Source organism: Ctenopharyngodon idella, chromosome 22, assembly GCF_019924925.1.
Source record: "Ctenopharyngodon idella isolate HZGC_01 chromosome 22, HZGC01, whole genome shotgun sequence".
Taxonomy (NCBI): Eukaryota; Metazoa; Chordata; class Actinopteri; order Cypriniformes; family Xenocyprididae; genus Ctenopharyngodon; species Ctenopharyngodon idella.
The window spans coordinates 4,452,671-4,466,418 of record NC_067241.1 but is presented as its reverse complement, the minus strand read 5'-3'; the positions used below and the strand labels follow the sequence as shown (position 1 = coordinate 4,466,418).

The 13,748-nt window shown below is 36.2% G+C and overlaps 1 protein-coding gene across 3 annotated transcripts in view; it reads right to left on the bottom strand.

Moving 5' to 3' along the window:
* The window catches only part of magi3a (membrane associated guanylate kinase, WW and PDZ domain containing 3a), a 164,028-nt gene that overhangs the window by 41,413 nt on the left and 108,867 nt on the right, over window positions 1-13,748 (bottom strand). For all 3 annotated transcript variants that reach the window (XM_051879902.1, XM_051879901.1, XM_051879900.1), the window contains 2 exons: window positions 10,273-10,479; window positions 884-1,052 (listed from right to left, as the gene is read on the bottom strand). In XM_051879902.1, the coding sequence (XP_051735862.1) occupies window positions 884-1,052; window positions 10,273-10,479 (376 nt within the window). The remainder of the gene's footprint in view (window positions 1-883; window positions 1,053-10,272; window positions 10,480-13,748) is intronic.

The window sequence follows — 13,748 nt, the reverse complement described above, 5'->3', positions numbered from 1 at the left end:
TGTCACATGATCCTTCAGAAATCATTCTAATATGCTGATATGTTGCTCAAATAAAATTTCTTATTATTATCAATGCTAAAAACAGTTGTGCTGCTTAATATTTTTGTGGAAACAGTGATATTTTTTTCAGGATTTTTTGTTAGAAAGCTTAAAAGAACAGCATTTATTTGAAATTGAAATCTTTTGTAAAATTTTAAATGTCTTTACTGTCACTTTTGATCAATTTTGAGCATTCTTGCTGAATAAAGGCATTAATTGAAAGGCAATAAAAACATTACTGACCCCAAATTTTTGACCAGTAGTGCAAGTTCTTCATCAAACCGAAGCTCCTATATCACTCAAAAAAAAACTATCTTGCCATCTGTTTTATTACTTTCGATTACCACAAAAAATTATTTTGAATCAAATAATTTTGAATTGTTCTTAAATTTGGAAACAAACAAAAATACACTGAAAGCTCATAAGTAAATTTATGGTCAATACATTTTTGCATTGGACTTATTTAAAGTTATATTTAGCTCAGAACTTTTATTTAAAATTTTTATTTAGGCAATAAAACATTTCTACCTGGCATACTAAATTTACACAATCAAGCAAATCACAAAATTATGCTAACATCAAAAATCATCTTCCATTCAGCGCCCCATGTCTGAATTAGTGCAGTATTTAATCTGCATTCAATGGGCACAAAAGAGCATATTTTGCTTAATTATGCTTATTTATCATTTACGAAAGTGAAATTAAATAATCAAAAAACATTTAACTAATTCCTGGAACCACATTTCTGTCAAACAAACATAGTCCGAATCCCAAACCCTAAAATCTGATTGATTGACAGGAATGTCAGTCCGGGAACATGTCCTACTTGGTAAACAGGACTTACTCTATAAAGTAGACCATGCCCGTCTCCGTATAGGCCATTTCCCAGTTCTTGGGCAGAGGCTCCTGGCTCTCGTCACGTGGCATTGTGTTCCAGTTGCGGAAGTCCATGCTGCTGCTGGACTGTGTGTAGCTGGGCACAGCCTTCCTCCACTCCGGTCCCTCCTTGTGTTCTGTGAGTGGAAAGAGCAAAAAGAAAGACAGTGAGAACGAGGTGGGGAGAAAACACAGGAATGGGGAGTAATACATACTTTAACTCTCTCTAGCAATGCAGAACGAACTTTCCAACCCTCTCAAGAGACGGAGAGAAACGGACAGAAACAGAGAGAGAGAGAGGCAGACAACAAGAGCCACTAGATTTGCATGCCAGGACTGATGTTCAGGGAGCCGCCTCTCGGGCAGGGCCAGAGCTGGTTAACACTTCCGTGAAGCTGATATGTGTCACATACACAAATGTGCGTCTATTTGTCTTTGTGTGAGCGAGACAGACAGTCTGCTTGCTCATGACAACATAGGCAGAGACACTATAAGAGGAAGAAAACGTAACACTTAGAAGTCCCAACCTTCAATTAAAAGAGCCAGTCGTGTTTTTGTTTATTCTAGAGCGCACATGTTCCTGAAGCACGATTCTTATGGTAAAACATGATGCTACTGTAGCAAGACCAGGGTCATTGTTTGATTCCCAGGAAACAATACATACTGATAAAATGTATATATAAAATGTATATTTAAAATAGATACATAAACATAATTTTATATACACGCATCCGTTAAGTTAGGGGTCAGTTAGTCTCAGCCTCAGACGTCACGCCCACAGACCGTTGGCTGAAAGTCTGATACATATGGCACACTTAACTGGAAACAAATGCTGACGCCAAACCCCTTGTGGAAGAAGAACTCCGCTGTGTTTACAACTGTGACAGTGAGCACGTATCAGGATCAGCTAAACGCTGGAATTTCAAAAGTATGTGAAGTTTGCGGTTCCACTGTTGCAGTAAACTTGCACAATGTTTTTAAATGAATAATTTATTAGATGCACGCCGTTCTGTTATTGTAAGGACATCGACTTTACATTTTCACACACCTAGACATGACACGGAGCAAAACGAACTGTAATTTGGTTACGTTACGTGTCAATCAAACATCCTCTTGGGCGGTCCTTGGCAAATGAAAGCTGCGATAGAGTCCAGACCTTCTGCCGTCAGTCTGAAGGTCTGGCTACGTGAGACTAGGGGTCAGTAAGAGTTTGTTTTTTGAAAGAAATGAATACTTTTATTTAGCAAGGATGCATTAAACTGATCAAAAGGGACATTTTGTATTCCATATAAGCATATTAGAATGATTTATGAAGGATCATGTGACACTGAAGACTGGAGTAATGATGCTGAAAATTCAGCGTAGCAATCGCTGAAATAAATTACATTTTAAAATATATTAAAATTAAAAACAGTGAATTTAAATGACAATAATATTTCACAATATTCTCTATTTTTACTGTATTTGTGATCAAATAAATGCAGCCTTGGTGAGCATAAGAAACTTCTTTCAAAAACATTAAAACATTTTACCAACCCCAAATTTTTGAATGGTGGTGTACATATATTATATATAAAATAAATTTATAAAAATATCTGTCAAATAAATACATGTAAAATGTAAATCTAAAGCCTTTTAAACAGGTATGTTTACTCTAGAACAAAATGTATTGTGAATAATAGCCTAAAAATGCACTCTTCAGCTAAATTTAAGATCCTATTGCTGTGAGACTTAAAATCAATTATTAAAACTTAATCTTGACACACAGTTTTGGAGACTTTGCTCTCTCTGGATTCAAATAGATAGCAGTTATTACTTGTATACCTAATAAACACATGGACAGGGGTGTTACCAATATGGCCGCTGAGTGAACCGATTGTCTTAACGGTACATTGACAGAAGAAAACATGCCTCTGTGTGTGTGTGTGTGTATTGTTCTGGATGTGAATATACTGGTTGTACACGTGTTGAAGAGGTGGGGTGATGGAAAAAGTGTATATATTGTCATAAAAAGGCTTGATATGATTTTGCTGACACAGTCATGATTAAAGCCTGTTCATCAGAATGATTCTAGCCTGGTGCTGGGATGCCAGCATGTGTGGCAGATGAATCAGCACTTGTTGTTCCTGTGCCGTAACCATGGCGGCACCATTCATGACACAGGCAGAAACATAAGCTCTAGCATTCAAAAGCAAATATCATAAGAAGCCTTTTATGCTTGTGGTCGAGTGTACGAGTGGAGAAAGAAGCTGCACTCGATGATAAACAGAGAGTGTGGTTAATATATAAAAATGTTTTGTTCACAGAAAACAGCATAACGGGAACAGATAAACAATGTGTTGAAAGCAGGACGAGATGTTGCCTTGGTATGCTATGGTGAATGTTTGCTTCTACATGGAGGCTATGGAAAAACATCCATTCAGGCCTCACAATTGGCTGCTTCCCACCATCATTGCATTGCATTTAAGTAGACATAAGCTGTCTCTATCAGAACTGGCCATGAGCATGTATATACAGACATAATAACCCACAAGGCTCACTGCAAACACAAGGCTAGCCATTTTAGTAAAGCGAACTTAATCGATAAAAACCACAAACACGCTTTTGGGTTGCAAAATCGTCTCAGTTTGTACTTGGCAAAGTCCAGTTAGATACCGTTGCCATTTGCATCTTGTCCTTGCTGTGGTGCCAGAGGGTTTACAAAGCTCTATCCAATCATAATGGAGGACAGCTGTGAGGCATCTTGTCCAACTGGATTCGCTAAGAAAACCATGGCCAACAAAGCCTCCCTCAGTGCATCCAGAAACCTCTCCTGGTCCTAGTGGTGAAACAATTCAGATTTCCTCCAGTGACCCTCTGAAAAATAGTGCATGTTTATTGAGGTTTTTGTGAGGTCTCAGTTACATAGGCTTTCACTGGACTGAATTTAAAATTTAAAGCCTAAATAAACTCTTTTCTTATTATTAATCCTAAGTAAAAGTCAGTCTGGGAAAAAAAAATCATTCTATTCTAAAGGGTGAAAAGCAAAAGGAAGCCAATATTATGGGATAGGATATCAGTTCCCATGTGGTGATCAATCATACGAACACAAACAGAACAGTAGTGGTAACTGCAGTGGGTTAATGCACTGTAAATATAATATTTTTTTGGCACTTTCTTCCCCATGCTCACTATCGCTGCATGTGAATAATATGAAGGTGTTCACTGTTCCGTATCCCATTGATTTATGGGAAAGAAAACTTGCTGTGCAGGGAGCGTCAGTAAATCCTACCTACTTTCAGCACAATGCAGCAGAACTCCAACTGAGCTCCCCAGAAGTCTTCCCACAGACCCAAACTTGGCAGAAGAAATACTATTCTATGAAGTAGGTTATGCTTTAAAATCAAGAGCTGGAGATCTCTCAAAAAGGGCATGCATTTTTAATACTGATCTTATTTACTGTAGCTATTTCTCAGGCAATATTGCGGATTTCCAGTACATTAGAGTGATAAGAGGGCCGGGATATGCCTTGCCCACTCTTCGTTTCAATGAAATTCAAAATTAGCTTCTTATATAGATTATATAGATTACCATTCAAAAGTTCTGCAAAAGTTCAACGTAGCCACGATTAACTAAATCAAGGAAAACGAGGGAAAGAATATATGATATTGTGTGCAAGATTTACTGAAAATGAGGGAACGAATTACTAAATTCATATAAAATTCTTAATTAGTGGCCACAATATATAGGGAAACAAAAATGGCCGTAAAAGACTAATAATAAGCCTGAGGTATCTTTTTAATGAGAAGGTAGAAGACAGAGTGCAGGGGCTGGTACACAACAGTCAGAAATAGACAGCGGCACAGCAGTTACTCTGTGGAAAGAGTGCACTTTTATGCCTCACAGCAAACAGCAGTCCCTTTAACATGCTCATTACTTGAAGTGATACCAACCATAAGCTCATTCATTCTAAACTCAATATGGTCTATTTATGCCACTGGATAATCACTGAAAAAAACTCAGACTCACTGTGAATTTGGCCTACTTTAAAAGCTCAACTACTGATCAGGTCTCTAAAACAGCTTAGACAGCCCTGCTGCCCATCAGTGGTTATAAATAGGGATGCACCGATATGATTTTTTGGGGCCGATACCGATACCGATTTTAACAAACAATTATTGGCTGATACCGATATTTGTCACTTCCTCTCTTATTTGAAATTTTGTCATCAAAATAGATAGTATTTTGATCATATTTTAAATAAGTAAAGTTTAAAAACACCTGCATTTAAAATATACTAGCAGGTTTATTGCTGCATCATCAAATAATTTTTAATGAACATGGATTGGATCCATTTAACATTCAGCATACCTACATAAAGACAACAGAACAAAGATACATATGAAATAAACAGTGCTTTTTAGGTAGGTTTAATAGTTTTCAGGTACAGAAATAAAGTAAACAAATGTAAAATAACACTGCATAAATTAAATACATATTAATCATTCTTTATTGTAACAGACTTTATTGTGATTAATCTTCTAATTTGTTTCTGTATAAGTTTAAATACAGTGGCAAGAAAAAGTATGTGAACCACTTGCAGAATCTGTGAAAATGTTAATAATTTTAACAAAATAAGGGAGATAATACAAAATGCATGTTATTTTTTATTTAGTACTGTCCTGAGTAAGATATTTTACATAAAAGATGTTTACATATAATCCACAAGACAAAAAAAATAGCTGAATTTATTAAAATAACCCCATTCATAAGTATGTGAACCATTGATTCTTAATACTGTGTGTGGTTACCTGGATGATCTACAACTGTTTTTTTGTTTTGTGATGGTTGTTCTTGAGTCCCTTGTTTGTCCTGAGCAGTTAAACTGAGCTCTGTTCTTCAGAAAAAATCTCCAGGTCCTGCAGATTCTTCAGTTTTCCAGCATTTTTTGCATATTTGAACCCTTTACAGCAGTGACTGAATGATTTTGAGATCCGTCTTTTCACACTGAGGACAACTGTGGGACTCAAACACAACTATTAAAAAAGGTTCAAACATTCACTGATGCTCCAGAAGGAAACATGATGCATTAATAGATGGGGGGTGAAAACATTTGAAATTTGAAGATCAAGGTAAATTGTATTTAATTTGTCTTCCAGGAAACATGCAAGTATTTTCTGTTGCTTCCGAAGGGCAGTACTAAATGAAAAAAAAAAATTATATTCAAGTGAAACAACAAAAATATGGACCTCTTCATCCTGTTCAAAAGTTTTCACCCCCCGACTCTTAATGCATCGTGTTTCCTTCTGGATCATCAGTGACTGTTTGAACCTTTTTTAATAGTTGTGTTTGAGTCCCACAGTTGTCCTCAGTGTGAAAAGACGGATCTCAAAATCATTCAGTCACTGCTGTAAAGGGTTCAAATATGCAAAAAATGCTGGAAAACTGAAGAATCTGCAGGACCTGGAGATTTTTCTGAAGAACAGAGCTCAGTTTAACTGCTCAGGACAAACAACAGACTCATGAACAACCATCACAAAAAAAAAAAAAAAAAACAGTCATAGATCATCCAGGTAACCACACACAGTATTAAGAATCAATGGTTCATATACTTATGAATGGGGTTATTTTAATAAATTCAGCTATTTTTTTTTTGTCTTGTGGATTATATGTAGACATCTTTTATGTAAAATATCTTACTCAGGACAGTACTAAATAAAAAATAACATGCATTTTGTATTATCTCCCTTATTTTGTTAAAATTATTAACATTTTCACAGATTCTGCAAGTGGTTCACATACTTTTTCTTGCCACTGTATGTATGAGATCTGCACTATCTCCTTTACTAAGGCGGGACTCTTATTTTGACAGGTGTTCTAGTCTACAGACTGACAAGGAGAGCATGCAGTTCTTCAGAGTTATTTTGCAGATTTAAAGTTTGTCCGTTTATTAAGCATCCCCCAAAAAGGCATAAGATCTGTATATATTTGTTAACTGTTAGTTGTAACAAGTGTTTTGAGTAATTCGCTGTATGTTGATGATAAAGCAATGGAGAGAGAGAGAGTTTAATCTGCACTTCTTGTTTAAAGTTTAAAGTTTTCTGTATTACTGTTAATAAAAAAAAAAAGCTGCATCTGATTATGATATGTGAGCTACTTGACAAAATAGTGTTTTTCTCTGAGGCATGGTAAAGCATGGTACTCGCAAAAAATCAAGAAAATTAGATTTAAGCAATAAGACTAAACGTGTTGAGCTATATAACAATAATTAGTTTAAAGGCACAGTATGTAAGTTTCGCCGCTAGAGGTCGCATATTCAAAACAATAACAAAGGCGCAGCTTGATGATGCTGTGAAGGAGTGTGGAATCATGGGAGTTGTCATCTTTACCTCCACGGACAATGGAGCCTACATGTCACTTTATTTGTCAAATTAAATGTTGGGGTAACACAGCACAGCTTTAAGTCATTTGGGATAATGTAAGTTCACATGTGAACAAAATATATATCACTGTCTAGTGGTTTTTGGATATTTTAATGCAAAAAAACTTTAATCTAGATTAAAGACACATCTCTTTAGCAAGCATTCACATAATAGATCTCATAACCTGTATAAATAAATGCATAAATGCACATGATTATCTTTTGCTTGAAATGTTATGAGCAGCAGCTACGCTAATTATTTTCCATTTGCTTTTCTGTCTCTGGGTAACTAGAGATTATGCCAGCTCCAGTTTGGATCCAGCCTCTTAGGAAGATTTTAGATGACCCAACACCTGTGAAGAGATGGCACCAACATACACAACTGCCAAATTTTCTATATATTGTAATCATTATGATCACAACTTGCAATAACTGCTTTAATGAGATTGCTGTTTCTGCCTAAGTGAAAACATGCTGTTAGCTAACTGCATGATTTGTATTATCTTAGAAATGTACATTTCTGACATATGGATTTAGACACAGTTACCTCTGATAAAAAATTACTCTAAGGCCTAGTCCATATGTATATACCACACGGGTATTTTTATAAACAGAGATTTTCCTCCTTCGTTTTAAAAAAATAAAATTGTGTCCACATGAACACGCAAAAACACGCTATGAAGTGCTGTCAAGAGCATGCCAAACCAACAGGTGGCGATATAACCCTAACCGTAAACCCATGTTGGCCAATCAGAAGCCTGGAAAAATGGTTATTACTGGTTCCGGTTCCAACGTCACAAGCCAAAATCTCCGGTTTCACCGTCTACACAACAACACTATTAAAATATCTTCATTTGTGTTCCGAAGATGAACGAAGTTCTTACGGGTGTGGAACAACATGAGGGTGAGTAATTAATGACAGAATTTTCATTTTTAGGTGAACTAACCCTTTAATGGGTGTATATTAGTACCTAAAGTGCACATATACATAGGGTACCATCCCAGTGACAGCTTTTGTACCATTTTTTTCTGAGAGTGTAGTTGCACCATCCTTCAGCACTACAGAGCTCTACTCTCTTTATACAACTGAATGCACATCCAAGGACCCCTCTGTAAAGCTCTTCATATTGCTCTCACAGGGAACACAATAAAATCTGCCCATAACAACTTAAGCTCTATTGACAGCATCTGTGTCCTCTTGTCGATTTCCACAGTAAGTAAAGTCGCTCAGCTTGCAAAAATGAAGTAAAAGCACATTTACAGTAATACACTTACAATGAAAGCCAAGCAGACAAGCTGCCAACATAGTGAATCACACGGTTTCGAAAATATAAACCATACTCTAATGCTTAAACATTACATGTGCAGTTACTAGCATGCCAAATTATAAGCTAGTCATAATTTTAAGTAGTTGTACTACACTGAAGCTACCCTTTTGGAAAAGTAGTTAGCTAAACAAATAAAAATATATAAAATCTTATTGTATAAACATAAATATATAAACTTTTATTAATATATACATTTTATTTATTTTATTAAAATATAAAAATCTTCATTTAAAGCATTATCTTGCTGGAAATATTAGCTTGTTAAAGGTGCAATATGTAAGAATTGTGCAGTAAAATATCCAAAAACCACTAGGCCAGTGTTATATATTTTGTTCACTTGAGTACTTACAATATCCCAAATGTTTCCTACTATTTGTAAATCGTGAGAAAATTGCAATTTTAACCAAGGCTCCGGGACGTGTGAGGAGTCGCCTGTCAATTGCGTCATACCCGCGTTATCCTCTGTTTCCGGTTTTATTTTGTAGAAACCGTGGAAACACCAAAGACGCTTTAATATATCACATGTTTTAATAGACAAGGGAACAACTGTTTTGATATATTTATAGACAGAAAACTAATTATTGTTATATAGCTCAACACGTTTAGTCTTATTGCTTAAATCTAATTTTCTTGATTTTTTGCGAGTACCATGCTTTACCATGCCTCAGAGAAAAACACTATTTTGTCAAGTAGCTCACATATCATAATCAGATGCAGCTTTTTTTTTTTTTATTAACAGTAATACAGAATTTTCTCCATCATACAATACGTTTTAAAATTAATTTCATGCCATTCATCAACACAAGCCATCCAGCATTTAATATGATATTCTAAAATCGATCTAGCTTACTGCAGTGTGCAACAAGCGTCTCACAGCAGCCGCAGAGGAAACGCACAGAGTAAAGTTATAACATAATTTTCAACACACTCAAATATATATGATAAACAGTGCTGTGTTAACTCATTTAAGCGGAAGCAGCGCCGGCGACTGTGGCATAATAAAAGTTCCACTGTTCGCGAGGCGTGTTGCATTCGTCTCTTGTTAATCGCTCCAGCGGCTTCGTTCAGCTCCCACAACACTCTGCCCTGCTCTGCTTCATACTAAAGCTACATTAATAATCGCATCCATGAACATGATTTCTTTCCGATTATTTTCCACCGGCTGTGATGTGAAGACCACATGTTCCAAGATTCTGCGCTCAAACTTGCCGTCATCGAGCTACGCCTTTGTTTTGAATAGGCCTCTAGCGACCTCTAGCGGACAGAAAATTCTACATATTGCACCTTTAATGGAAACGCTAAGTTGTTGAGCTAGTATCACACAATAGAACAAATGCATATTTAGTAGCGTGGCTTTTTTAATTAGACACTCCACAACACTATACATGACATCATAGACTGGTGTGATAACATCACTTACTGACAGTGTCTTTGCAAATTTATCTCCAATCTTTCAACTCTGCTGAGTTGCATTTGTACCCATTTGTACAGTATTGATTTTTTAATTCTCTTCCATATAATGTATACTAGGCCAAATATGCAGTACATTACAATTCTGCACCGCCATACATTTTCAGAACCTATATTAACTCACTCAATCTTGTTGAACGCACACATTCCCAGTCTCACCTGTGAGCCCATTGACAATGGGTGGCCTCTCATCCTCCTCCTCTTCTTCAGGAGCTGCGCTGTCCTTTCTATCCATTTTGCTGACAGACGTGGTGCGTTTGCGCTGAACCTCCGCGTCAAACTCCTCGTCAAACAGAACCTGGTCCACCAGGTCAGGCTGCACTGGGCTGGGCTCTGCAGGTGGTTTGGGGGTGCCATAATAATTGCCTGCAAAGGAACAAAGATAAAAGAATCACAATTTTTCACATTCTGCACTGATTTTGCAACTACCGACACAGCAACTACAGCTGGTTGAGAACTACTAGGCTATGGCTTGAGGAAGTTCTGCCATCATTTTCCCAAACATATTTCAGTAAAACCAGTTTTCAGTAAAAACCAAGCTGTTTAAACCTCAATCGGATTGAATGGTGCTTCTAAAGCATTGGGTCTTCAAGGCATGGCTGGTCTCTGAACTGTAACAACATCGAAACCACTATATATATATATCCTGCTGCCTGACGCTCTTCAGTAAAGCTGTAAGTCTTGTTTGTTGTTTGTCAACACTGCAGCTTGGCTCCCTGCAGCGCTCCTCTGGACCACGACGCAGCTCTACTCTGGCACTTTATTGTTATTTATTGGCAACAGTCCTCCACTTGAGATTAAGACTAGCTGTGTGGCTTCTTCTACTTCCTAGAGAGGCAGGAGGTCTATCTTATAAGCTTTACTGTCTTGTGTCATCTGGATAAACTTCCTGGGGTGAGAATGGTATCAGTACAACGTATGAGAAACTACGTAGAACTTCATGTTGACCTACTTTCTCAACAATTCACAAAAACATCTTGACATCTTGACAAAACTAGAAGGGAGGACAGGACGATAAAGAACAATATTGATTCATTTGTCACTTAAGATTTGAGAAGACCCGAGAAAAGTAAGCCATCACAATCTACTCCATCTTACAAGTGCTGTCGCATTATAGACATTTAGGACATTGAATTGAGTTATTGCTTTAAACCTAGCACAGATCCCTTTTATTGCTTGAAAGATGGCAAATGAGAACAATGACGGGTTTATTATTTTGAAATAATAAAATGATATCCCTTTATAAAATCGCTAAATGATTGCAACATTAAGCGAAGCACACTAAAGACTTCATTACGCTTTATTTACACTCACATTCGACAAGTTGCATCATTAGTCTTCACTTGATAAATATGGGTTTAAAAATCTCACCACACAGAGTTTGTTTTAATGTATTCCTGAAAGAAAGTGTTAATTTGAATTTATTACCTCTTTATTGTGTTAATAATTCACTTACAGCTGTGTTTGTTGATGTTAGAGAGAATGCCTAACAGCAGAATTGTCTATGCAGACCTATGCAGTCTATTACAGTCTTAATTTTAAAGAGATGATAAGGGAATGAGAGACTTCACATTAAATGATGCTTTTGAAAAATAAATATCTATATATATATATTGGGGTCCAAAAGTAAAAAAAAAAAAAAAAAAAAAAATTAAGATTTTCTCTCATTTTAAACCATTTTTCTTTACAAATTATGCAGATAAAACGTTGAATTAAGCATCTTTTGATCAATTATTATTAATAATTTAAAAATATAATGTTAAAATTATACATTTAATATAAGTGTGTGTGTGTGTGCGCGCGTTTGTGATTTATGAGGACACAAATTTGTATAATGTCATGGTATTACGACGTAAACATGAAATGAGGACATTTCATGAGTCTTCATATTTAAAATAGCTTTAAAAACATACTAAACAATGTTTTATTAAAAATGTAAAAATGCAGAACGTTGCCTTGTTATTATATGTTTAATATATATTCAAATATATTAAAAATCCTAAAGCTTCCTGTTTATTTCAGGTTTAAATTAGATTTTGAATCCCAGTTGTTCAATATGGGCTCGATTTTTGACCCCACTGTATCTAATGGAAACACATTATCACTGCCACATAATAATTTTCCTCCAATCTGTACTTGGCGTGGACTTCACGTGGCTGCACAGCAGATGGACAGTGCTTTAACAGAAGTGTGCACTGTCAACAGCCGTTATCATCTCCATCAACAGGCGGTAGGCCATGCATGAAATAAACCTGCTTACTCAAAACAGTTCTGCTGAGTGTCCTCTCCAGATTTCATAAATGCATAGAAGCCTACGTGACTGGAATAACTGAAGTATCCAAAACCGCAAAGTTCAAAGTAAGAGCTTTAAAGAACACAGCTATACAGTGTTAAGTAGAAATAAAAGGATCTATTATCCAACATATCATGCAGTGTAGACACCCTCTACAGTGGTATCCCAGCACTCCATGGGATGAGTATCAGGTTACACAGTCAGTACTGTAGGCAGAGACTCCATCTGGAGTTTTAAAATTTCTGAGTGTCATCACGACTCACTCTTTCACTGATATACCTGATGATTTTGGAGTTTATTATGTAAAATGCATCATAAATCAATTCATCACAATGCATAAAGCACACGCTTTTGTGTCAGGTTGTTATGTTAAATGCTAAATATAATGGTCGAATTATGTGTATTACGACCCGTTGGGACCCAATGTGAGGTCCACCAATCAGAGAAGTTCCCAAAACTCAAACAATTTTTTGATTGGATATAATGAATGGAGAATATCTTGTGTTTTTCAATTTCCCCCGAGCCCCCACGGGATCGGCACGTATGATAAGACATCCAAAATGTAAGAAATAAGGGTAACACTTTACAATAAGTCTCATTTGTTAACATTAGTTAATGTATTAGCTAACATCAGTGTTGGGTAAAGTTACTTTTAAAAGTAATGTATTACAATATTGTCTTACTCCCTAAAAAAAACTAACTAATTGTGTTAGTTATTATTTATGAAAAGTAATGCATTACATCACTTTTGCATTTCTTTTTCTCACCTGGGCTGGGCTTGCTTGTTTGTTTGTAACAAAAACGTTCTATTTTTGGCAAATATCAAGGCCCTTTCTCACCAAGACTGAAATGAATAAGCCTCAGGGTGAAGGAAATGCATTTTTATGCCTGTACAGTAGAGGGCGCAACTCACACAAACCTTTCAGCTGTGCTGCCATTCTGGATTAAAGAAGAATAGTATACAGGAGATGGAAGTTCAACACTCTTATTTCTGAATCTACTCTAAAGTAATTTTTGCTGATTAGTATGGTTGAATTGGATCATTGAAGGTCAGCAGCAAAGACATTGGTTAATAAAGTGAGATTAAATACATAAAGTGTATGTGTAATTTAATATAATTAATTATTACAGGTTTGTGTAAAATTCTGAGATTGCATTTCACTGTTTTTATTCATTCAGAGGAATACTGAATGTTTTTGTGCAAGTGAGATGAGTAAATTTATGTTCACAATTAGTCTAGAACTACAATAACCATCACGTTTACACAGTGCACACAACACCTCTGCACTTTATTTCTCTCAACATGAGGACAGGAGAGCTGTCGGTCAACACGTGGAAAAAG